At 40.5% G+C, this 25,722-nt stretch overlaps 1 protein-coding gene across 3 annotated transcripts in view; it reads right to left on the bottom strand.

Annotated features, from left to right (window-relative positions):
• RIMS2 (regulating synaptic membrane exocytosis 2) overlaps positions 1-25,722 on the bottom strand; it is a 6,281,053-nt gene that overhangs the window by 4,936,871 nt on the left and 1,318,460 nt on the right. For all 3 annotated transcript variants that reach the window (XM_044065683.1, XM_044065685.1, XM_044065684.1), the window contains exon 3: positions 6,494-6,558. In XM_044065683.1, the coding sequence (XP_043921618.1) occupies positions 6,494-6,558 (65 nt within the window). The remainder of the gene's footprint in view (positions 1-6,493; positions 6,559-25,722) is intronic.

Below are 25,722 nucleotides of genomic sequence, written 5' to 3'. Positions count from 1 at the left end.
GCTGCTGCTTCTCTATGACTGGGTGGAATATTAGGGATTTTGTTTACTGTTAAGTGAGGTGGTAGGGAAATGGGTATTAAACAACTTTTGGAAATAATCCTCTGCACCCATGAATCTTTTACAATCACTAGCCAAGCTCTCTGGTGCAGGAATAAATGACCCCCAACTGTTTCCAGAGGGGGACAATCAGGACTCCCGTCAGGAATGCTGGTAGCATCTGTCAGAGAAGGTGTCGCTAGATACTTGGTTTAGTGGTCCTCCTCTGCGACATGGGCAGCATCTTCTGTTAAGAGTTCCCTCCTCTGCCCCTGGGGGAACTATCTTCACATGGATCTTGTAAGAGACCCTGGATTTTCTGAACCACATTTTTTGACTGCCTTGTTGATTCCTAGAAAAGGTCCTTTGAGGAGTCAAATAATGTATGCCCTCAGAAGACAAGGTTTTACCTTCATGCTCACACCTGGACAGAGTATCTAACTTTGGGGCCAAATAAAAAATGTCTGTCAGAGAGCATTGATGAAGGAAGACTTGAAAGGCTCAGAGAAAATAAACAGGTGCATCCAGGCATGCCTCCTAGTGGAAATGGTTGAACCCACCACCCTTGAGGTACCTTCCTCTGTATGGGAGATGAGTTTCATGGACGAGTTTGAAATAGATTGTAGGGTAGGCAACTGTGAGGCAATCAAGCTCTCTGCCTTGGAAGTAATGGTCCCAGAGAGGGATTTGGTTAGTTCTTCAATCAAATCCCTCTCCAGTCTAGTGAAGTGTGCCAAATAATTCCGTGACCAAAGTGCAAAAGTCGCTGAAGCATATACACACTTTCAAAATCTGTCCAGTGCCCTAGACTCTGTGTTAGGGGAATGAACAGAGGAACTTTACTCTGTAAGTTTCTTTTTTGTGGCCGCTGCTATAACCATGCCATCAACTGATACTCCCTTGCTCCAGAATTCCCTGTCCTTAAGTGGTGCCAGGATCCTGTCTGGTCTCTTGGGGATCAGCTCAATGAAATCAGATTCCTTCCATGTTCGTCAAGAGATCAGATATATGAGCTCATTGGTGGGAGGAGTCACCCAGGAGGTAGACGGGCCAGCTCAAAAAGGCTCCAGGAATACTGATTCCTCTTGGGAAGGGTTGTCAGTAGACCACCCAACTCTTTGCTTGAGAATTTCTAGAATGTCTCCAAAGAAGACATCATCATGTGGTGATCTTGGGGACCCTTCCCCCTTATCAGAATCAGTATCTTCTGTGAAAGACTCTTGAGGGGAGTCTATGTGTCTCCACTTGCACTTTCTCTTCCTATGGACTTCTTCAGTGGGATGTTCCGGAGAAGTATCAGAAGATATCAATATACCATGCTGGGTATCCCGGTGACTTTTCTGGGCTGGGTGTCCCTGTGGAGCATGAAGCTGAGGCTCAAGACACAAAGACAACTGGGACTGGGAAGTAGGAACTGAGGATGTTGGAAATGCCCTTTACCTAGGAGCAAAGAAAGCTCTCTCTACTACCTCGAAAGCCGAATACCTTGGACAGAAAGAAACCAATGGCTCTGAGAAGACATGCTTCCAGGCTGTCGGCTCCCACTGGCCAAAGGCAAACCACTTGAGGAAGGAGTTGGAGCAGAGCTGTCCAACGCCGAGGCTCCGAAGGGAACAGATGGCTCTAACAACCTCAGAGTCAACTCCAGCACCCTGGATTTGGCACCAAAGCTATGCCTCCAAGAGTCATCTGGCTCTGACATGTTCGGAGCTAGTCCACTCAAGAGGCACTACCGGAGTAGAAGAAGCCATGATCTTCGGATTCGATGCAGATGACTCTGGGATCCTCGGATTCAACTGATCCAAAACCAAAGGTAAGGTCAAATCAGACAAGGAGAAAATATAAGTGGGGTAGTACTCACAAAAATCTCCATAACTGATGGGTAGGAGCCGGGGGAACCCCCATTTGAATTTTCATCAAGACGAATTTTCTCATCATCCTGTTTGCATAGGCTTTGGTCAGGCTTCTGGAGGAAAGAGACAAAGATGCTACAGACGAAGCTCTAGAATGGTGATGCTTGGGAGACCTGTCCAGAAAGGGAGATGGGAGGACACCAGATCCAACAGCAGAGAAGATCTGATTTGTGGTGATTTAACCAATTTTGACTTTGGATCCAAAGGGGTCGGATGGAAAGGTTTTGAAACCTTGTGAGGCAGTTCTGAGACTGCAGTTAAGTAGCTTGTATGATCCAGGGAACAGTTTTTTGCCTCTTTTTGTTCTCAGCTTTTTTAGGGCCTTGAGCACCAGATGCTGCTTCAGAATGTTTAGAAGGAAGTAACCCTCTCAAGATCAATTTATTATTACGATCAATTAAAGCCCTAGGATTGAAAGCTTTACGTATATCACAAGCTGAATCTGGGCCTAAACAACATACCCATTTAGTGTGTGCATGAGAAAGTGGAATTTTATGGCCAAAGGCTGTAGATTTTTTTTAAACTAGAAGGTTTTTCAGCCATAATACAATCTGAAAGAACAAACAGCAAAGTTTTTTTTTTTTTTAAGAAAGGGAGAGAAAGGGGAAAAGGAAGTATTAGCAATGATGATAATTAAATAAAAGGTGTACTGAGAAGTACAAAAAAGAAAGATTACCAAAAATGGTATTGGAAAATTACATTACTACAGTGTAAAGGACAAGGGAGGATGTGCAGTTATAAGTTTTTTAAACAAATAAGTAGATAGGTTAATAGAAAAATTCACTCGAACACTATTACCGGAGAATTTCTAGTGACTACGTCTGTATGTGAAGGTGGCAATTGAGATCTGAGGATGTAAGATGACTAGTGCATTTTAGGTAGGGGAGGATCTCGAGAGTTTCAGTGTTCCACGAGCTGGAAAAATTGGCCAGGTCAGATCCAAATCAGTTTGTTGAGGAACGAATAAAAATGACAACATCAGCTCTAGATATATATATATATATATATATATGCCCCAGTTTTATGCGGAGCACTGGAAAGTTGACTCTTACCACTACAGAGAAATAAACAGTTGTTCCACTAATTATGACAAACTAAACTGTGTACTGATGTATAGTTTAGACAGTGGAATGACTATTTCAAAACACTGCAACATCTTGGGTGTTAATCCACAAGTTTGTGAGATGTTGGGTAATGCTCCACATTTTGTTAATAAAACAAAATTTAATTTTAAGGACACTGTGGAGTCAAAAAGTTGCATAATTGATTTAGAGGAATGGTGACAGGCACTTTTGCATTTAACACATGCAAGAGGTGCAGATTTATGACTAATGCACCATCATTTTTTCTCTAACATACAAAGATTTAATTTCCTGGATATTTTAATTATAAGTCAGTTAATTTAATTTATGTTGCATCAATCATGTCTTGTAAGACTTTTTATATAGGGCAAACAAAAACACCTCTTATTAGACAAGTGTATGGACATAACTATGCTATAGACAATAATAATGTCAAAAATGTGTTTAAAAATTCAGGTAGCTGTTTGAATTTTAAAAACTTTAATTTTATGTATTAGAAAGTGTTGACACCAATTGGACAGTACTTGACTTGGAAAATGAATTGAATTCCAGGGAATACCACTGGCATATGCTGTTTAATGCAGCAGTATTCCCAGATATTAATGATAATTTAAAAGTTACAAAAATGGTAATTAAGGCATAAATTACTTTTATTGGACATAAACTTGACAACGTTGATTTTTTTATGTATAAATGTATGTTGGTTTTACTAGGTCACCAGTCTGATAATGTCTCCTGAGGGACAAAAATGCTTAATGTTTTTATTTTCTTTCTTTTTTCTTCCCAATACAGAGTATTCTCTCTGGCTCTCCTCCTCACCCAGTAAGCCTATCCACCTTCACTCAATTGAGGCTTAGGCCAAGTGTCAGGAGCATTACTATTATCTCAGGGTGTGGGGAGTTTTGCTTGGCCTACAGACCCATCTCATGTGCACAGTTATATGCTACAACTGGCTCGGTCTAAGAAATTATGGCGTGCACTGCCCTCCAAGCCCCTACGGGGTGTGCACAGTCCAGTCTGTCCCCCCCAGCTTGACAATAACCTCCCTAAGCCCAGCCATCACTAGCCTCCAGTAGAGAAACACCTGCATGTATTCCCACCCCAAAAGATAGGAATGCCCCATCCTACCTGCAATCTCCTTCAAACGTCCAAGCCACTAATCAAACGACAGTCACCTGCGTTGTAATCAGGGCTTTATTCCTCTATGCCACTGAAGCAGGTGAAGTTTTAATATTAATACAGATGTTCTGTGTGACATGTGGCCTTATATTTTATTATTTTATTTTAGTAGTGCAAATGTAAGCCTGTATTTTATGCACATATCACGTTATATTATATTACATTACATTATATTATATTGTACCAATGGAGCTTTCACTCTGGGCCTCTAATGAAAAGGGGTTCTATACCCAATTCAAATTCTCTTGTCAACAAATGAAGATAACTAAATCATACATACATCCATAGATGCATGCAAACAGTATTGCTGATGAAACTGTTAGAAGGACAAAGATACAGCTAGGTGGGATATAACCAAAATATTATGATATTATGATTCGCAATGATCCTCCTCAAAGATGAAGTTTCCTTACAAAATAAGTACTATAAGTTTTGCAAACAGGAACAATCCTTAACATTTTGATAAAAACGTATGTACCCTAATGATTACAAACTGCAAAAAAATTACACAGTAGGATTCAATTAATTTACAGGTCTTAAATACAGTAATGTAAGTTGCCAAGCCCTGCATTTTACTTTCATAATAATTTTTACTATGATGAAACACCAATCCAGTTAATATATCTACAACATGGGGGAGAACTGTGTGTGTGTGTGTGTGTGTGTGTGTGTGTGTGTGTGTGTGTGTGTGTGTGTGTGTGTGTGTGTGTGTGTTGGGGGGGAGGGCACAGTAACATCCAAAATTACTTATTTCAATGTTTTGATGAAACAGCATTCAATTAGGTGATGGAGCAGACAGGAAGAAGGAAAAAGAAAAGGAACATGGTAGATAAAAGATAAATTTGTTATAAAACACAGATCATGTAACTGACCAAATTAAATAAAAGGCACACACACAGTGATGCACTGCTGCTACTTCAAAAACGATCAACCTCAGAAGCTACTCAACTCAAATCACAGTGTGACTTCTTAGGAACAAACTTCATATTCTCTGCTTACTTCTGTCATCACACTGCACAGTGAGCATTTTATTGGTCTGAAATTTTATAAACTTTTTCGATTTATTCTCTCTGAAATAACTTTGCTACTATAGCAGCTTCATGTCAATACAAAAATGTCATTTCACATAGTTTTTTTGTGTCAAAAGCTCAGAACATAATTAACTGTACATCTGTTTCATCTGTGAATTGTACAATTCGTCATAAGCAGTCCTAACATTTTTTTTGGTTTGTGTAATCATAGTAACATGTAACAAACACACAAACTTTCATGCATATATTCATGCACCATAAGCAGACAAGGGTTTGAGCTCTTTGTAAACCCATTTCCAACAAGACTAGTCACAAATCATTGTTATTTAAAGAGCACATGAAAACACCAAAGCAATCAGCAAGCATGTGGCACTACACAGTACTGCATAATAACACTATGGCACAAAAGAAAAAAAAATGCAAACATGACAGTGGAAGGGAAAAAAGAAAAACATAACCTCCTATGCATACAAATTAAAATCTACCTTAAACTGCATTTTTATCTCTTTATACATTGTAGTCTTTTATCAGCATACGTAAGCAAACAATCTAGAAAGCCAATCTGAATAAGTCCTGAAAATATTAGTACTCAGAACGACAGAAATAACACTTCAAATACTTAAGGAAAAAAAGACTACCATGCAGCCATAAAACTAAACATTTGGTTTGTGCCTCACGATTTCTTTTGATGTATTTTCCACCAGACAATAAACAATTAAGCAAGCTTAGGTTTCTGATTTTGTTGTTTTGTTTTTCTTTTCTTCACCTTGAGTGATGTGGAGCTGTCACTAGAGTACACCCTGACTTAAAATTTTGTTTAGCCATTTGTTTTGCTTCTTTTTGTTTTACAGTGAGTGAAGTGAGTGACAGAGAGCAAATGAAGACCAAATGAGCAAGTTAAAAAATGCAGGTTCCACATTCTCAGTACCTTCTCACTATGGCTATGTTCCTCGTTAAGAGTCGTACTACTACACGTATCTACACCAGAGTCTTTAATCTGGGGTTCTGACCATTCCAAGTCCTCTTCCACAGAGTGGCCACCAAACCGCACAATTTTCTTGTGCCTCTCAGACAAGGTGTTAGAGTCCGACAACACTGCCTGCTCTCTAGTTTTTCTTTTTCCCCTTTGACTGTCCCCTATAGGAGTGGGATAAAAACAGAAAACAAAAAGAAAACATGCAGAGGTGTAAATAAAATAAAGTAAGAGCAAAATGATAAAGGATACTAAATGGTAAGGCTCCACCCGTCTCACCAAAGACACTGGGGATGCCTCACTGCCCTGCCAAGATGCATGTTCCAACCAGTAATCCATGTCCCCTGTGAGAGCCAGACACAAAAGAAAGGGCAGTAGAGGAAATGTGAGGAAAGAACAGGTACATATTACAGACAGTCATTGCCATTTTTACTTATGTCTGGTTGATGCTCAAAAATCACATTCTGTGTACATTTCAAAACCATTACAAAATGGAAAAAAAAGACATTGGTTTCTTTTAGTTAATTTAGTCCTGCGACTCTGGATCACTACACATAGCTCATACTACTGCAACTTACCAAGTTACAACAGCATAATTATTCTCAACAGAATGCCCATCAATGTTACATTTTATCAGTGAAACACTAGTATGTTTTCACCTGGAAAAATGAAGGTTAAAATTATCGACACTATTACTCCTTAAGTATTACAAGAACACCACATAATTGTGCAGTGAGTATGTGGATGTCAAACTTATTTTGAGAAATGACAGTATTTTGCTATACAGTTTCTTTTCTGACATTTGCTTTGGAGCAAAGGTGTTAATCATGCAATCACATTAAGAGAAAATTTATCATATTCATGCAAATTAAACAGTGAAACCATTGTTAGTACAGTTTATGCGACAATAAATCAGAACTTGTTAAAATCAACTCAGTGCAAACTGTATCAGCATATATTCCTATTAATTACTTCATCATGTGTAATAGCAAAGAAAATCAGAAGATAAAGTAGTAATGGCACACATCAATAATTAAGTCCAAAATTAACTAAAATGATCAAAAAACTACTTTAAAGGGAAATTATCCCCAGCTTATTTATTCATTTTACAGATGTAGCTTATATGTATGGATACTGAACATCATACTTGCAAGCCTGATAGTCAGTCTTATCAACATTTAGAACAAGTAAAGTCTGTTAAAATTGATTAATTCCACTTCTAAGGTTGCTGTCAAAATCTTATATGCTATAGTTTTAAATAAAAGTATGCTGACTAAGCATACATGACCAAATTTGCGTACTAATTAATGATATCAGGGTTAACCAACTTATTACTACTTTTTATTATAGCCATACCACTGAAAAATACAATAATTTATTATCCTTAAAATATCCATATACATTAGAAACAAGAACTTTTAAAGAATATAGTAACTTCCAACTTAACAATTATAGCCATGGTTTTCAGTCTACTTAGGTGTTCACCTGTAGATTTATACACATGCTCATTAATATTATATGTTTTTTACACACAAACCTGATGAAGTATTTATTTGGTACGAAAACAATCTTTGTTAAAAGGGTTTCAGTTTATAAGTATTAATATTTATTCTGCTAGACATCTAGAGGTAGATCTTTTTGTTATTTAATTAGTCATTGTTATTCAGTTAGTTTCTTAATTAATACAATTTGGTTTAGTAGGTTAGCCTTAATAAGCTGTTCTTATTATGATTTGTCTCTGCCTTTTTAGTTTCAGTTCTAAGGTTGCACAGTCTCAGTTTACACTATGGTGTTAAGGGGGAAGGGGCACTTGATAAAAGGAATGAGTTTTATGGTTTTATTGCTCTTAGAAGAACCACCCTCTGTAACTACCTTCTTGCTCCAAATAACCTGATTATATATAAATAAGAAATGTTTTAGATGTTTTTCATTATACTCAACTAGGGTCGCTTGTCTCTGTGTTTCAATAAAGGATATTCTATTTTTAACTCAACTGTGGACTATGTGCCATTTTCTATTTTATTATTTTGTAGTATGTATTTTACAGTTCGATTTTTATTAGTGAATTAGGTGCATAACATAATTTAAGGAGTGAACTTCATACCCTCCACACTGCGAAGTTTCTTCTTGATTTGTTTTCAATAATTTCATTAAGGCACGAATAAGCAACTAGACTGGTATTCCACAGCAGGAGATGTTAACTGAAAGGGCAGACTGTGTGTATGTGCCAAAATCTAGTCACAAGAAAGCAGCCAAGACCTTTATTAGTAAAGATCTAAAACTACCAGTAGAAAGAGTTGATCCTGACAAAACGGTGGCAAAGGAGTAAAGTATTAAAAGCCGGAGACAGTAGAATACTTGTGGAAAATGATTTCTCACTGTATACCAGGCAGAAGAGGAACACATTTATTCCAGTAATCAGGGAATGTCAAGAGGCAGTGGTGAGATTCAAGCTGCTGCTGTAAGCTGCCTTAAGAATATTTTTTTCTTGGAAGATCAAATAATTTCTTGATGCAGAACAGGCTAAGGAGGAAATGCAAAAATCTATCCAACAAAAAGTGAGTCAACAAGCAGAAGGGGACTCTGCTGCTCATTTTTCTGATAATAAAGCACACGGATAAACTTTGCCAGTGAAAACTTTTTCACTGTTCCAAAGGAAGATGTTTGAGAGACAGAGAAAAGCACAGGAGTTCACCAGATGAATTGTGAGTACCTTGGAACTGAACCGGAATCTAGAGTTGGGAGATACAGGATAAAGGAAGACGACCAACAAAGTACAGTTTTGTACCTACCATAAATGTAGATGTTTGAGTGCTAATACAGCTGCAGTCATAACAGATGGGTTCTCCTGCCGTCAGGCGGGTCCTCGGTCGGCCGAATTCCAAAGTCTAGGTCCGGCATCGGTTGTCGTCGCTTCTTCCCTGACGTCAGTGCGACAGGGGTATAAAGGAACCAGCCGACGCCATTTTCTTCAGTTTTTCTTGTCCCAGATGTCAGTTGCCCCCAGAAGGAAGGCAATACATAAATTTGTGTAATAATGCAGTGCAATATAATCAAAATACAGTAGTTGCAAGCAAATACATCATAAATGAATACCCCAATCAGGTTGTATGAGGATGTGCTAGCCTATAGGCCTGTCCCAAGAGGGGAAGGAGGGAGGGAAATACTGGACTGCAGCTGTATTAGCACTCGAACATCTACATTTATGGTAGGTACAAAACTGTACTATGTTCATCGTGCATACAGCTGCAGCCATAACAGATGGGTAGAATCCCAAAGCTAGGAAAGGGGTGGTAGGCACTAGGTGGAACTAGGAGGAGCCAAAATGCCCTGCAAGACTGCAGTGGCAAAGCCTGCTCTAGATTTGGAGTATAATGGTAGGTTGTAGTGCTTGGAGAAGGTATGCACAGAACTCCAAGTGGCTGCTTCCAAAATATCCTTGGTAGGCACTCCTCTGAGGAAGGCTGCAGAGGTGGCAGTGGCCCTGGTGGAATGAGTTCTAATGCCTGTAGGTACAGTTTTGCCATGAAAGGAATAGCAAAAGCGTATGCAGTGGGCTATCCATTTTGAGATGGTCTGTTTGGAAATTGGCTTTCCTTGAGCTCCTACCGCATAGGCCACAAAGAGCAGTTCTGATTTTCTGAAAGGCTTTGTTCTGTCCAAATAATAACGCAGTTGTCTGTGGATGTCCAAGGAATGTAGTAATCTCTCCCCTTTGTTTTGAGGATTAGGATAAAACGTAGGTAAATGTATGGCCTGATTTAAAGCTACCCTGGATACCACTTTAGGCATAAAGGACGGGTTGGTTCGTAAGGAAACTCTGTCCTGATGGAAGATGATTAAAGGCTGGACAGCCATGAGAGCCTGTAATTCTGAAACTCTACGAGCTGAGGTCACAGCCAGAAGGAAAGCTGTTTTCCAGGGCAAATATTGCAAATCTGATGAGGCAGCAGGCTCAAAGGGAGGTAAGGTCAGTTTTTCCAGAATGACATTAAGATCCCAAGCAGGTATTGGTTGTTTCCTTGGAGGTCTTAAATTCTTAGCCCCTCTGAGGAACTGTCTTAAGAAAGGGTGAGAGAATAAAGGTGGATCAGTGTTGTATTCTGCAGAAATGGCTGAGGCATGGATTTTGATGGAGGAGAAAGAAAGTCCACTGTTTAGCAGTTCAGCCAAATATTGTAGTATTTGAGGTAAATTCAGTTTTCCAGAGTCCTGGCCCTTTTTCTCATTCCAGACACAAAAACGTTTCCATTTTGCGGAGTAAGCTTTTCTAGTTGATGGCCTTCTGGCCTCCAAAATGACATCCTGCACCTCCTTGGAGAGTAGGGCCTGCTGTGATGCTAAGGAATCTTCCATGCGGCTAGATTGAGTGTTTTTAGCTGACTGTGAAGAGTTTTGAAGCTGTGCTGAGTCAGAAGAAGAGGCATGAGAGGCAGGGTCCATGGTGGGGAATGCGTCAGGCTCCTCAGGAGTGGGTACCAGTGTTGCCTTGGCCAGTCCGGAGCAATGAGGATCATCTGTGGTCTGTCTGCTCTGGTCTTCAATAGAACTTTGGGCAGCAGAGGAAGAGGTGGGAAGGCATACACTGTCATTTATGTCCAACTGAAAGAGAGAGCGTCCACTCTCCAGGCCTTTGGATGGAAGATCATTGAGCAGAATTTTGTCAACTGATGATTTTTGTGGGAGGCAAAGAGATCTATGTCTGGCCTTCCCCATTCTTGGATTATTTCTGTAAAAACTTTTGGATGCAACTTCCATTCGTGTGGATCTGTCATATTCCTGATTAGGTTGTCTGCCAGCGTGTTTTCCTTGCCTGGCAAGTACTGTGCTTGTAGTTCCATTTGTAAGTCCATGGCCATGTTCCAAAGTGACATGGCCAGTCTGCATAGGGGGTAAGAATGTGTTCCTCCCTTCTTGTTTATGTACCACATAACTGTGGTGTTGTCCATTCTTATCAATAGTTGAACTGGTTGTAGAAGGTCCTTGAAAGCTATAATAGCATTTATTACTGCTAACATTTCTTTTTGATTGATGTGAAGGTGCTTTTCTTTTTGGGACCATTTGCCCTGAATGCACCGATCTGTCATGTGCGCCCCCCAGGCGTAGTCCGAGGCGTCTGTTGTGATGACTTGATTTGCTTGAGGCTTGCTGAATGGAAGACCTGTATTTGTTTGACATGCTTGAGCCCACCACAGAAATTCCTTTTGCAGACATGGAATTAGTGGTATTATTGTTTCCAAACTGTGGCTGTGTTGAGACCATATGTTTTTCAGGTACCATTGTAGTTTCCTCATATGCAGCTTTGCACATGGGATTAGTAAGATGCAAGATGCCATGAATCCCAGAGCCTGCAGGATTTTCCTTGCAGCCAGCCTGGTGCAATTTGCTAGTGTTCTGAAGTATTGAATTAGTTGCCCCTGCTTCTCTGGCGTGAGGTAGGCCATCTGGGTGTTTGTGTCCAAATTGGCACCCAGGAAAATTATCTTCCGAGAGGGTATTAGCCTTGATTTCTTTTTGTTGACTGTGTATCCCAGAGAGTTCAATAACATTATTACATAAGCCAGATGTTTCTGAAGAATGTGTTTGCTGTCCGCTTGGATCAGGCAGTCGTCCAAATAGGGATATATTTCTATACCTTGAAGTCTGCAGTAGGCAATTACTGATTCCAGGCATTTCGTGAATACTCTGGGTGCAGTAGATAAGCCAAAGGGCAATGCAGAGAATTGATAATGGGTTGAACCTGCAAGAAATCTGAGGTGCCTTCTGAAATTTTGTCTGATTGGGACATGCAGGTATGCCTCCTTGAGGTCCAATGTTACCAGCCAAGACTCCTTGCCCAGCATGGGAAGAAGTTGCTGTAGAGTGAGCATCTTGAATTTTGGTACGAGTAGAAATGTGTTTAGGATGGATAGATACAAAATAGGTCTCCAATCTTTTCCCTTCCTTGGCACCAGAAATAGCCTGGAATAAAAACCTTGACCTTGTTCGTGCGTAGGTACCTCTTGAATAGCTTTCATGTTTATGAGATCTGTAATTTGCCTTTGTGCCTCTGCCCTTTGATTGTGTGGCAGGTTTGGCATGCCTCTCATTTTTGGAAGGGTATGAAAATGGAATTTGTAGCCTCTGTTTATAATGTCCAGGATCCATTTGTCCTTTGTGATGATATGCCAATTTTTTGAAAATAAAGCCAGCTTTCCTCCTAAGGGGGCTGCCATTTGAGACCTGGTTGGCATGCAAAGGGGAAAGTCATTGGGTTTGCTTTCTGAAAGATTGCGAGTTGTCCTCACCACCTCTTTGTGTAGGAGCTTGCCATTGTCTGCCTCTATACGATCCTTGGGATTGTTCTCTGCCCCTCGGGCGCCTGTATCTGCCTCTTTGGGGTCTGTCTGTGGCAGGAAAGGACCAGTTTTTGGAAGGCCAATTTCTACTAAAACCTGGGGGTTGAACCTGTAGAAATTCTTTCACAGTTTGCATTGATTTAGCCTTTTCCTCCATTTTCCTTAATACCTCCTCAGCATTAGCACCAAATAGTACATCCTTTTGAAGAGGGGCGTCTAGTAATTTAGCTTTGACATGATCAGGCAAGGCTTGTTCCTTGAGCCAGGCATGCCTACGTATGACTGATCCTGTGACAGCAGCTCTACATGAGGCCTCTAGAGCATCAAAACCACATTGTAAGGTATGCTTACCCACTTATTCTGCACTATGCATCAAATCCTGCAACTCCTTCAAGTCTGGTTGTTCAGGTTGTGACATTTTACTTTTCAATTGTGATAACAAAAACTGTTGGTATTTTAGCATATGAAACTGACAGTTTAAGGCCCTCATGGATAAGGTAGCCGAGGTACATACCTTTTTCCCCACCTTTCTAAGGATCTGGAATCTCTCTCGGAAGGCAATGGATTTTTAGCAATGGAGGCCTTAACTCCCTTGGGCCCCTGTGAGATGGTCTCTGGGTCAGCAGCATGGCTTTTGTATAGAAATTGGTGTGAGTCAGGGACCCTGTAGTACCTGTCAGGCTTAACTGGAGCTGGAGGTAGAGAATCCGGGTTAAGGCAGGCCTCCGAGTAAACATCATCTAGGATGTCCAAGACAGGAGGTATAGCCAGAGGCCTGTGCTGAGGAAGCAAGAGAAATTCCCTGAGCCTTTTCTTGGAATCTGAATAATCCTGGCCTTCCCAGTGGAAGTGTTCCCTTAAGGTATGCAAAGTTTCCCCAAATGAGTAATCCTCAGGGGCAGATACAGAAGGGATGGACTCCTACGCATCAGAGTCTTCAAAAGGGGAGTAAGAATGTTCCTGATCATCACAGTGCTCTGAAATAATGGATCCCCTGATCAGAGGAGGGGGAATCTTCCTCCACTCTAGGCCTTTGGTCCGGAGGGGGCTGAGAACCTCTGATAAGAGTAATTAAATCCTCAGCCATTTTAAGCATCTGTTTCTTAGGCATGGGGCCTGGAGATGGGCCCTGTGTAGCTGGTCTCTAAGAGTGCATGGCTGCTTTAGACTTTGTGAAAGCCTTGATGGAGAAAGAAGAGGAAGGTCTGAAGACACCCTGAGTGGAGGTGGACCTGTCCACATTCTGAGTTTTAACGCCAAGAGTGGCTTCGGTATCTATAGTCGGGGTGTGGGCCGAGGAGCCTGCGACCTCGGGCACAGGAGACACCATCAAAGACAGGTCAGTCAGGGGCTGCGTAGGCGCCTCGCTGAGAACCGGACCACGTGCAGTCGGCTTTGGCGTGGTGTCGGTAGCGGCCGAGGACCTCGTGTGTCGGTCCTTGTCTTTGCGTTTTTTAGACAAAACCGGAGTCGGAGTATCTGACGACATAGTATAGTTAAATGCTTTCCCAAAATAATGCTGGGCGAACTCCGCCCGACGCTTAATAGTGCGTTTGTTGAATGTAGCACAAAAGTGACAGACCGAGACGTCGTGGTCTGGGCCTAAACAAGGTATGCAGAGGGAATGGAAATCCTTATGCGGTATTTGCTTCCCACAAGAAATACAATTATTAACTTTGTCTGACATCGGTCTGAGGCAAGAAAAGTTTCCCCAATGGCGTTCTTAGCTTTTAAGAAGACTTTGGTTTCCAAGTTTTCGTAATCTCAGGAGCTGGCCGGCCAGCACTTGCAAACTGCTTCTGCTTCGGGCACCGCACGTAAAGAAAGACTGAAGAAAATGGCGTTGGCTGGTTCCTTTATACCCCTGTCGCACTGACGTCAGGGAAGAAGCGACGACAACCGACGCCAGACCTAGACTTTGGAATTCGGCCGACCGAGGACCCGCCTGACGGCAGGAGAACCCATCTGTTATGACTGCAGCTGTATGCATGATGAACATCATATAAAGTAATGAATAAATGTGAAACTGCAAAGCATCAATCACATTTCTGAAATACATTTGCGTAAGAATAAGTGGAAAGCATGAACATTTGCTGACTTTGTTAAACATGTGGGGGACTGACAAGCATTTGTCTCACTTCATGTCATTAATATTTGGAAGGGAAAGGAAGAAAGAAAACTTAACTTGTAAGCAAAACAATTCTTGTTCTTAACAGTATTTATGTGAAATGTTACACAGTATAAACTGCATATTTTATATGATATTTTAGTTGTTCTTTTATGTCATAAAGTTACTAAAGTGAATGGATACCCCCTTGTTTTCTTATTCCTCTACTCATTCTTACTTCTCTTTTTGGTACTAAGAAATGTAGGTATTGCAGTGCAAAAAGAGAAAATAAACTCTAGACAAAAGCATGTTTAAGTTAACAGGCTGTAATCTTGGGTTGCCAAGGTGGGGATAGGGTGTAAAAGTACAGAGATCATAATATATGTACAGCTGATATGTTTTCTCTTACTTTTGCATAGGTAAATGTCTTGGAATAAGACCCATGGCCTAATTTAACAACACGTTTTAAGTGGAAACAAGTAAACATAAGAACAATGAACATAATGAAAAGTTCTCCATCAGCAATAAGTATTTTAGCTTGTTCTTCAGGCTGCAGCAGAAGATTACATTTTTCTTTTTTCTCTTACATTTCCATAGAGACAATTTGATAACAGGTTAATAGACTGAAGAAACACTTATCCTCAAGGATAAAAGTTAATGATTTCTGAAAGAATGCAAGTTATTTTCACATCTTGGGATGGGAATACAGAAAAAATGCACATCAATTAGTATAAGTAGAACTACAGGCAATAATATGCGTCCTAGCATGGATAATATCAATTTCAGGTTAATTAGATCCAGTGTTAGCAGCTGTCTATTTGTCACAAATACTCCTATAAGAAAAAAACTATATACAGGATTAATCTGCCCCTTTAGTGGGGTCATGTATCATAAAAGCTGAAAACAGACATTTAAAAAAGTTGCCATATGTAACACTTGGGAAAAATGACTTATTACCATAATGGTAACACTTGCCATATTATCTTGGAATGTGAATGGTCTCACAGGTAGACAAAAAGGAAAGAATACTTATTTATATTAAGAAATGCAAAGTGCAAATAGTACTTCTACAGAAAACACATTTTGAAACAACTGAGCATGTGATTTTGATAAAAGATTTCAGGATAGATATTCTGCAAATCATTAGAGACCAAGAAAAAGAGGGGCACTTAAATCAAAGTAGGAGGGTTTCTCTCTGATAAGTTGTGTCTGAACAGGTGAACCAGGCAGGGGTGTCCTCTTTCCCCTTTGTATTTGCATTATATTTAAAACCATTGACAAAGGAAAATAATAGACTCAGAAATTCAAGGATATAACTGGTATGGTGTTCAAGAAAATTTAGATTTATTTGTAGATATTATTTTGTACCTGATGAAACTAGAAAAGGACATCTCAGTGCTGTGGAACATTCTGAAACAGTTGTGTTTTTTTTCAGGATATAAAATTAATGATAATAAAACAAAGGCTATAGCTATAAACTGTGCACCCACACATGAACTGGATCAGCAATACCCATATTTATGAAGATATGATAAAATTAATTACTTAGGAATACGGATTAAAAGGATTATATTATGGAAATTAAGGATATGTTGTTAATAGACTTAACAAAAGACATTACAAAAACTGAGAAACTGGAAGCTCTTGCTTATGAATATGGATAGCAAAATACAAGAGTAAAAATGTTTTAGTCCCTTTAGTTTTATACACAGGTCAACCATATTTTTATCAATCAGACAAAAAGTTCTGGATAGTAATTAATAGAGTCAAAGGATTTTATCTGGGAACTGAAGAGGGCAAGAGTCAAGTGGGATAAATTAATCCTCCCAAAAGAACAAGTAGGTTTAGGATTACCTGGTTTAAATGGATATTTTAGAGGTGCAGAGTCAAGGCTCTTACACAAAACACAATCGGAAAGCTAGAATTCAAGGTAGAAAGGGATGATGATAAAGGAAGGGGTAAGTCAAGAAATAAGTAAAGAATGGGATTCTGTATGCAGATCCTTAAGGAAAATAATAGTCATACATAAAGTAGGGGTCTGAATGGAGAGATGATAAATCAGCAAGTAAAGGAGAATATTATTGCTGGCACTGAATTCATCCTCAAGTCTTTGTGAGTACCTTCGCGAGGTGGACCCTGTTTTTTCACAAAATCTCACCAAGACAACACTGATATATATAGAATGTATTTACATAGCAAATATCATGGACAGAAGTAGGTTAAAAAGTAAAAGAGATAGCTAGGTGGACAAGACCCAGGATAAAAAGTGCCCAATTCTGGTAGGCACAATGGTGCCTGGACTGGAAAAGATGACAGTGTAGAATTCTCAAAACACAGAAATATTCTTACAATGGGGCCAGACCAGGCCCAGGTGGAGGATGGCTCCCCTGTTGTAGAAAAAATCACAAAAACTGATAGGCCAAACAAGAGCCATAAAGACGATAAAGTGGACTATTGAGGACAAGAAATATATTATGTATTGTTACTACTATGCAAAAAGCCCAGAATTTACAGACACAAGATATACAATATGATTAAGAGAGAAATTAGAGGAAAGAAAAATACTTCGACAAGAAAAACTGTCAGAAGCTTCAAATACAATCTTGTATTCATTAATACAACAGATTTGTGAAAAACAGTATACAGATCAAGAAACACTGATCTGTTTGGAAAAAGAAGCATCTGATGAAATATAAAACAACAAAACCTAGAGATTTTTGAAAAGTATAAAAAAAGAAATATGGACATGGGAAAGAAACAGAGATTTGCTATGGTGCAATATGTATGTAAAGGAGAAAGCCAAATTAATCAATATAAAGAAGGCACCCCCAAAGATATTCAAAGAGAAATACAGGCAAAGGCATCCACATATGGAAAATTTTACAATAAAAAAATAATAACATAAAGAAAGAATCCAGAAAAGAAGATTAGTAAAGCAGAAGTTAAAAAACATAAGTTGAAGTTATGGAGTGCCTGCAAAGTGAAGGATTTGGTATAGAAGGTTACATCACAGCACGATGGAGTGAGTCTCCAAACCAAGGAGAAGCAGGAAGATCAAAAGACATGCAATATAACAGAAGTAAACAGAAAATATTACTCTGCAGCTAAATTAATAACAGATAAAGTTCTACTACAAGAACACATGGTAGTGAGGGAAAAGAATGGGAGAAATTGAATACCATCATGGAAGCACCAAATAGAGAAAACTATAAAGCAATTAAGGCAAAAAGTATCACTGTCAGAAGAGTATAGAAGAGGGAACAGATCAACAAAGATACTCAGAAAGACATGTTAAAAGCAATGTGCAGTATTAGAACAGATCAATATCTATCATGCACTATCACAAACTAAAAATCTCAGCACAGGCGGAAAAACTTAGAGGATATGCAGATAAATATAAAGGAAAAGTACAAAATAAGCAATTTATTGGTTTTAAAGAGAACTGGGAAACAAGGTAAAATGAATTGAAAGACCACCCAAAAAAGAAGAAATAGATACATTTTGGAGAAGTATTTATGAAGATCCTGTGGAACATAAAAAAGATGTTAAATCTATAAAAGACATTAAAAGAATGAATAAGAAGTTTAAAGGTACAGTGTATGAAATGGGATGAAGTAACAGCCATAGAGATTGAAACAAAGTTAAAAGCCTCTAATTGGAAAACCCAGATCCAGTTGCAGTACCTAACTTCTGGGTAAAAGTATTAACATGTTTGCACAAAGACTTAGCCATAAGTAAGAACTATTTATATGCACACCCCCAAACAGACACCAACCTGGCTAACAGGAAAAACAATGCTCCTACTTAAGAATGAACTTGCAAGCTACCCTAAAAATTATAGACTAATAGCTTGCCTTCCAACGACGTATAACCTATACACTGGAATTGATGCCGAAAGAATTTATAGTCACTTAGAAGAAAACTCAATTATGGCAATAGAACAAAAGGGCAATAAAAGAAAGTCATATGGAGCAAAGGATAATTTGTGGCTAAATAAAGTCATAGTGGAGAACTGTAAAAAGGGGAAGAATCTAAGTATGGCACTGAATGACTACAAAACTGCAATTGATAGTATCCCACATTCATGGATAAAAGAGTGCTTAAAAATGTATAAGATACACCCTACACCACTGATCGACTACATTACAGTGACCATGAAACAGTGGCAGACCACTTTGCAATTGAGCTATGATAAAAGACAAATTATTATCCAAGGATAAAAATTCAAAGGGGGATATTCCAGGGTGGCTCTCTGTCACTGTTCCTATTCTGTCTTAACCTTAACCCATTAAGCTGTCTACTTAATAGATAAGGCCATGGCTGTAATTTGGCTCCTAGAAAACAACAAAGTGTAAAGACTTCTATCTTCTCTTTGTCGATGATTTAAAACTGTATAGCTCATCAGATGAGAAACTGAAAGCACAACTGCAGGATGTCAAAACTTTTTCAGATGATATGAGAATGTCATTTGGTCTTGATAAATGTGCAAAAGCAACCTTTAAAGCAAGTAAACTGCAGCACCAAGAAAACATCAGTTTGAGACAAGAATGTGATATAACAAAAATGAGCAAGAGGGAGTGTATACACATTTGGGAATTGATGAAGGATCAACAATAAAACATGAACAAATGTGAATAAAACTTAGTAAGGAATATTTTAGAAGACTTAAATTAGTCTTGAAAACAGCGCTGACACCTAGGAAACAAAATTCAAGCTTTAAACCAATTTGTTCTTCCTATCCTAACTTACAGTTTTGGAGTGACTGACTGGCCCCAAAACGTGTTGGATAGATTAGACAGGAAAACAAGAAGGATGTTTCATGCTCACCAAATGATTTTAAAAAAATCAGTGCATACCAAGATTATATATTTCCCATTCCGAAGGAGGTAGTGGCCTCCTTGAAATTGATTACACGTACAAATCTGCAATCATGAGACTGCACACATCTGCTGACCTCACAAGACCCAAAGATAGTGAAAGCTTTGAAACATGAGGAGAATAAATCTAAGATGACTTCCCTGCTTAGTCTAGCAGAAGCATATCGGCATCAAGCAGGAATGGAAATAAAACCAGAAGTAGATAAAAATCAGGAAGCAACTGAATGTGCCAAAAAACAAAAGAAAGAATATAAAGGTGAAGGATCAGACGAGAAGCAAGAAATGTGGAAAATGCATAAATACAGTTCCAAGTATATTAAACTTCTGGAAGAACCTCATGTGGATCTGGATCAAATGCAGGAATGGTTAAGGAGAGGCAAATTCAAACCAAGCTATGAAAGCTTAATACTGGCGGCCGAAGATAGTAGGCTACGTACACATTGGTTTACAAAGTCCATTGAATATGTAGGAGAAACAAACAAATGTAGGTTTTATAAAACAGAATTGGAAAGTCTCACATCTCGTTGTTGGTTGTGACATACTAACGGCAGAAGGACTGTATACTGAAAGGAATAATGTGGCAAGACTGTTGCACTGGGGATCATGCAAACAGTACGGTACTGAAGTGGCTGAAAAACACTGTAAACATGATCCACAAAGCGTCATACAAAATGGTGAAGTCTACATTACACGGGCTCACCCATTACCAACAGTTCAAAAGCTACACATGAAAAAACCCACGAAAAAAAGACAAAAAGTAGTAAAGATCATTGAAATTGCTACACCTAGTGACTACAGCGTCTTGTGTACGGAGAGACACAATGTCATAAAATATCAAGATTTGCAGGTAGAAACAAGAGCAATGTGGAAAAAAGACACTCAGACAGTTCCAATACTAGTAGGAGCAACGGGTCTTACAAAAAAGAATCTAAAATCACATTTAGATATGTAACCACAGCCGCGGTGGTGCAGCGGTAGCATTGTTGCCTCACAGCAAGAGGCTCTCACGTTCGATTCTCGGATGGAGTGCGGGGAGTGCCTTCTGTGTGGAGTCTGCATGTCCTCCCTGTGGTTGGGTGGAGTTCGAAAGACATGCGTAAATGGGCGTGCCTTCGGTGAAGGTTGGACGTCGAGCTGGCACCTCGGTGTTCATGAAAATCTACTGCCGATCATTAGCGGACCGGAGTTCCGCTATGGCGACCCCTAACCGGGAAAAGCCGAAAGACAAACAACAACCACCAATACATGTAACCCAATGCAAATTGCAGGAGTCATTACTGGGCACATTGCGGGTGCTGCTGACAGTCCTTCTACTGACATCAAAGACTGAAACAATACTAATTTCATGAACTTTAATTGTACTTTGTCTTAGGAATGGGGTCCATTTCCATCACGGTATTAGAAACCCAAAAGATTTGGAGAAATTAAAAAATGAAGAGCCATAAAGACGATAGAGTGGACTATTGAGGACAAGAAAGAAATTATGCATTGTTACTATTATGCAAAAAGCCCAGAATTTTAAGACATAAGACATACAAAAAGATTGAGAGAGAAATTAGAGGAAAGAAAAATACTTCCACAAGAAAAACTGTCAGAAGCTTCAAATAAAAAATTGTGTTCATTAATACAACAAATTTGTGAAAAACAGTATATAGACCAAGAAACTTTGATCTGTTTGGAAAAAAAAAACATCTGTGGAAGTGCCAAAAATATAAACAACAAAACCTAGAGATTTTTGAAAAGTATAAAAAAGAAATATGGACATAGGAAAGGAAGAGAGATTTGATCTGGTGCAATATTTATGTGTAATAACAATTAATCTGCAAACATCTTGTTATTTGTCTGTTGCAATAAGCTACGTGCAGAAATGCATGAATTTGCAAGGCTAGGGTGTAACCACGGCTGACTGAAGCAGAACCGTTTGTGTCTGACATTTGTTATAGGTCATGTTAGCTTAAAGCAGGACCGTTTGTGTCTGACACCTGTTATGTGGGTAAAATGTGTGATGAAAGTTCATGTTTGCTAAGGCTTAACAGGTATTAAAAGTTGCTTAGCTGTGCACCACAAAGCTGACAGTTGACCTTGTTAAAGTTGATCAACATCCTGCATGTTGAGTGCAAAGCAGTGTATAAAAGCTGATCCTTAAAGTCTATCAGTTTACATTCTTTTGCTTTGAATGCTATTGTCTCCTTGCACAAGTAAATAAAGGAATCTTGCTGAAGCACGAGAGACTCGCATTTCATTTTAACATTTTGGTCCTTTGGACCGGAAACCTCCACTCGGACGAGGATCAGACTTCGGGGAACCGCAAATTTTGGTGAGACCTCCGACCCATCTGTCGTACAAAAGAGGCCAGGCTGCTCCCTGATCCCCGTCCGGGGGATGGTTTTCAAACAATGGTGGGTCGCTCCTGCTTCAGGTAAACTCTAAGGGATTATCAATAGGGCGTAGGTCATTTTGAAATAAGACCCGTAAATAAAAAACAAATTCTCCTTTAGGAGGGACTAGGACTTGTGCAAGTAAAAATAAGGAAGGATGGGTTGTAATTGTTCAAAAACTGAGCCAGTTTTAAATGCAGATTCACAGTATATGCAGAAATTGAATATTAATAATGTCAAGTTTTTAAAAAAATGGAAAGAAAGATATGACTTCAACTGTACATTGGAAAAGGACTCTTGTGTCAAATTACTTAAAGACATAAAAATGGATGCAGGAACGAGAATTAAAAAACAAAAACAATTGGGGTTCCCGCAAGCTCAACATTGGCTTGAAGAAGCCAACAAATGAGCAAACAAATTAAGACAAGAGCATAAACAACTATTGGAGAAAGTCCCTCCCCGAGGACCCACGCTGTTTTTAGGTAAAGGGGATGACGATATGTGCGTCTATCCAACACGACCATTGGCTCCACATATTTTAATTAGTGGCCAACAACAGACACTCCCATGGGAGTCCCCTCCACAATACCAACCAGGGCCCCCGACCGATGTGGGACCTTCCACGGCCACGCCGAGTCTTCCCGCGGCCCCACGGAAAATCTTGCAGCAAGTTACACAACCAATGCAACTAAGGTCCGGCCCGGTGGGACAAGGACAATGGGCTGTAAAAGAAATAGATGTATCAGAGACATTGCCCCTGATACAAGTCCCTAACCCACTGGTAGGACAGGACGGACAACAGGCTACCCTGCTGGTATATAGACCGTGGGCCCGTAAAGACGTAAAAAGGGCAACGGAGGGGATCCCACATCCAAAGATAAATTTTCGAAAATTTTCTGAAGATTTGGTTGGTATGCGTCTTAGCTATAACTTGAATGGGGTCGAGGTTGAACAAGTAGTTCGGCAGATTCTAGGCCCCGATTGGCACATGATATGTGGCAACTGGATGGCAAGGAATGCAGATGGCGCCCCTCTAGATCATGATTCAGGTGCCCTGAATGCGAATGTCCAAGAATGTCCAAGAATGTCCAACGTATCACTGACAAATGGCGCCCGAGAGCCGACTGGACAGTCATTAACCAATGTACCCAACTCAATGACGAAACGGTCGATAACTACATTTCATGCCTCACCAAAACTTTTAATAATCACTGTGGTATTCCAGTCCCCCAGGATCAAAAGGATGACAGCCTCTATGAACAACAGTTAAAAAACGCATTTTTGAGGGGTTGTAGGACACCCACCAGTAGTTTCATTACAAAACATATGGTTGACCACCGAACAAGCCGAATCCAGCCCCTCTTTGAGTACGCACGGCATGCAGAACGCCACTTCAATTAAAAAAAAAAAGAAACAGCAAGGGCAAGTATTTGTGAGTGAGGATGGCGGTCTCTTTTTGGTTCAGGCCCCACGAGGTCGAGGATGGGGAAGGAGGGGAGACAGTGACGCCCGCCATACTGCGGATGGTCACTCCGAAGACTATGAAGGAAGGGTCAAAAGAGGGGAGTGTTTTAAATGTGGTAAGCGAGGGCACTTCTCAGCAGACTGTGAAAGTAGGCGCCGAGGCCCTCAGCGGCAACAGTCGCCTGAACCCAGGGCCGCGTCGGCATGACTATATGATGGTGCTGAAATGAAAGGAGAAAATGAAGGAAAAGATTGCTGCGACTGTGGGGGGGATGACGAGGGTTGGGAGGAAAACTCCTGTGAGGAGGTCTGCCAATGCGGCGACACTGAGGGTACTGAGAATGAAGACAGGGAATGCGAAGATGTTGAAGAGAGAGAGATCGAAGTTATTAACCTTGCTAGCCTGGCCACCACTGATGTCCTGAGCCTGGATCAAAGGCCCATGATAACATTCTTGGTGGAAGGGCGGGAGGTTGAATTCTTGTGTGATTCAGGAGCCTCTCAAACCTTACTCGGCCCAGCAGAATTGCCACCCAGTTCTGCATCAGACGAATATGTCTATGTGAAAGCAGCAAATGGCAAATTGTACAAGGAGCCCCTCTCCCACACCCTGCTGTTCACTGACCCAGTTACGGATAAAACACATAGGTGCCGAGCCATTATTTCAAAAGTCTGCCCTGTGAACCTTCTGGGCAGGGATCTAATGCACCTTTTTGATATAGCAGTGGTCCCCACTATCAAGGGGATTGAAGCCATGAGACTGATGACTGAGTTGGTGGTTGAAGGGGTGGGAGAACTTTACTACTATCTGCCCGAGGGCATTTACAAGCCTAGCCCATAGTTTTGTGGCTTACGCCACCCCTTTAGTTTGGAGAAACTATGCCCATTATTTTGCTGTGCCTCTGTCGAGCAGTGACACTGAGGTAACCCCTGGGGTGTATCTGCGATCTCCCATCCATTGGTCAAGATTCCTCTTGAACAAGGCCAGCGAGGTGCTCTGCCTCACATAAACCGGGATTTTGTTCCACAGCATAGGGAGTCTTTGGGTGATGAATCTATCCCTCCAGCACGTCCTATTAATAACCGTGTCGAGGTTTAAGTCTCCCGCCCTTGTGGCTCTCAGGGATCTAGATTTTTTGAGATGAAGCATGTTCATCAAATCTGGGTTTGACATGGCCTTGTATGTCAGGCACAGGTCACCTCTGAGCAAGCGGTAAGCAACTGAATATAAATGGAGTTCTTTTAGTCGGGCAGCATAAGACAGATTTTTGAGACCCTTTATCCTTTTGGTGAAGAACTTTTGTGGCCTCTCCAGCTGCTGCAAGTGTCGGGTCAGATACATTCCGAATGGGGCATTGTACTCAATCATTGGTCTTGATCTAGATGTGAATCCCTTCATGATAAGGTGGGCAATGTAGAAGGTCTTCCTAACTACTTTAGCAATATGAGTGTCGAATGAAAGGCTACTGTCAACCTGGGTTCCCAGGTCCCTGATAACTTCTTCTATGATCAGGGGATTGCCACCTATATGGTAGCTAGGGGTAACCTTGTTTTTCCCGAAGGGTATGACTATGCATTTCTTGGCATTTAACTTTAAGCCATGGCTCTGGCACCATTTATCCGTTTCTGTGAGACCCTTCTGAAGGATATCTGTGTCAGATGTGTTTTCGACTACGGCGCCCAGTATGCAGTCATCTGCAAACTTTGTCAGCCATAACCCTCCTGTGTTTGCTTGTACTTCTGAAAAGTAGATGCCAAACAAGAGTGGGCCCAGGACTGAGCCCTGTGGGACACCACTTGTGACAGGCTTTGAGTCTGACATGGCGCCAGCAACTCTGACCCTGTGGGTTCTGTCACTCAGCCAGTTTGCAACCCATCTTGTAATGTATGGGTTTACATTTAAGTTGATGAGTTTTTCAATGATACCCGAGTGGGGTATTGTATCGAAAGCCTTCACCAGGTCTAGGTAGGCTGTATGGACTGCCTTTCCCTCGTCAATGGCCTTGTGACTGTTTCGAAGAAGTCAACCAAGTTTAAAAGGCATGATCTGCCTTTGACAAAGCCAAACTGGGTTGGATCCAAAGTCTGCAAATTCCCTATGTCTTTATTTATGAGATCCATTATGATCCTCTCCATGGCTTTACAGATAAGGCTTGTCAAGCTAATGGGACGGTAATTTCCAGGGTCGGTGGAGGCACCGCCTTTGTGGAGTGGGACCACAGTCGCTGTGCGCCACTCCCTGGGTACATATCCGGAGGTGAGACTAAGATTAAACAGCTGTCCTAACTGTGGGTTTAATTCCTCGTTGAGTTCGTGGAGCACACAGCCGGGGACACCATCAGGT

The sequence above is a fragment of the Protopterus annectens genome, chromosome 3.part0 (assembly GCF_019279795.1).
Source record: "Protopterus annectens isolate FY-2018-M chromosome 3.part0, PAN1.0, whole genome shotgun sequence".
NCBI classification, from domain to species: domain Eukaryota; kingdom Metazoa; phylum Chordata; order Ceratodontiformes; family Protopteridae; genus Protopterus; species Protopterus annectens.
This window is presented reverse-complemented; position numbering and strand designations above follow the sequence as displayed.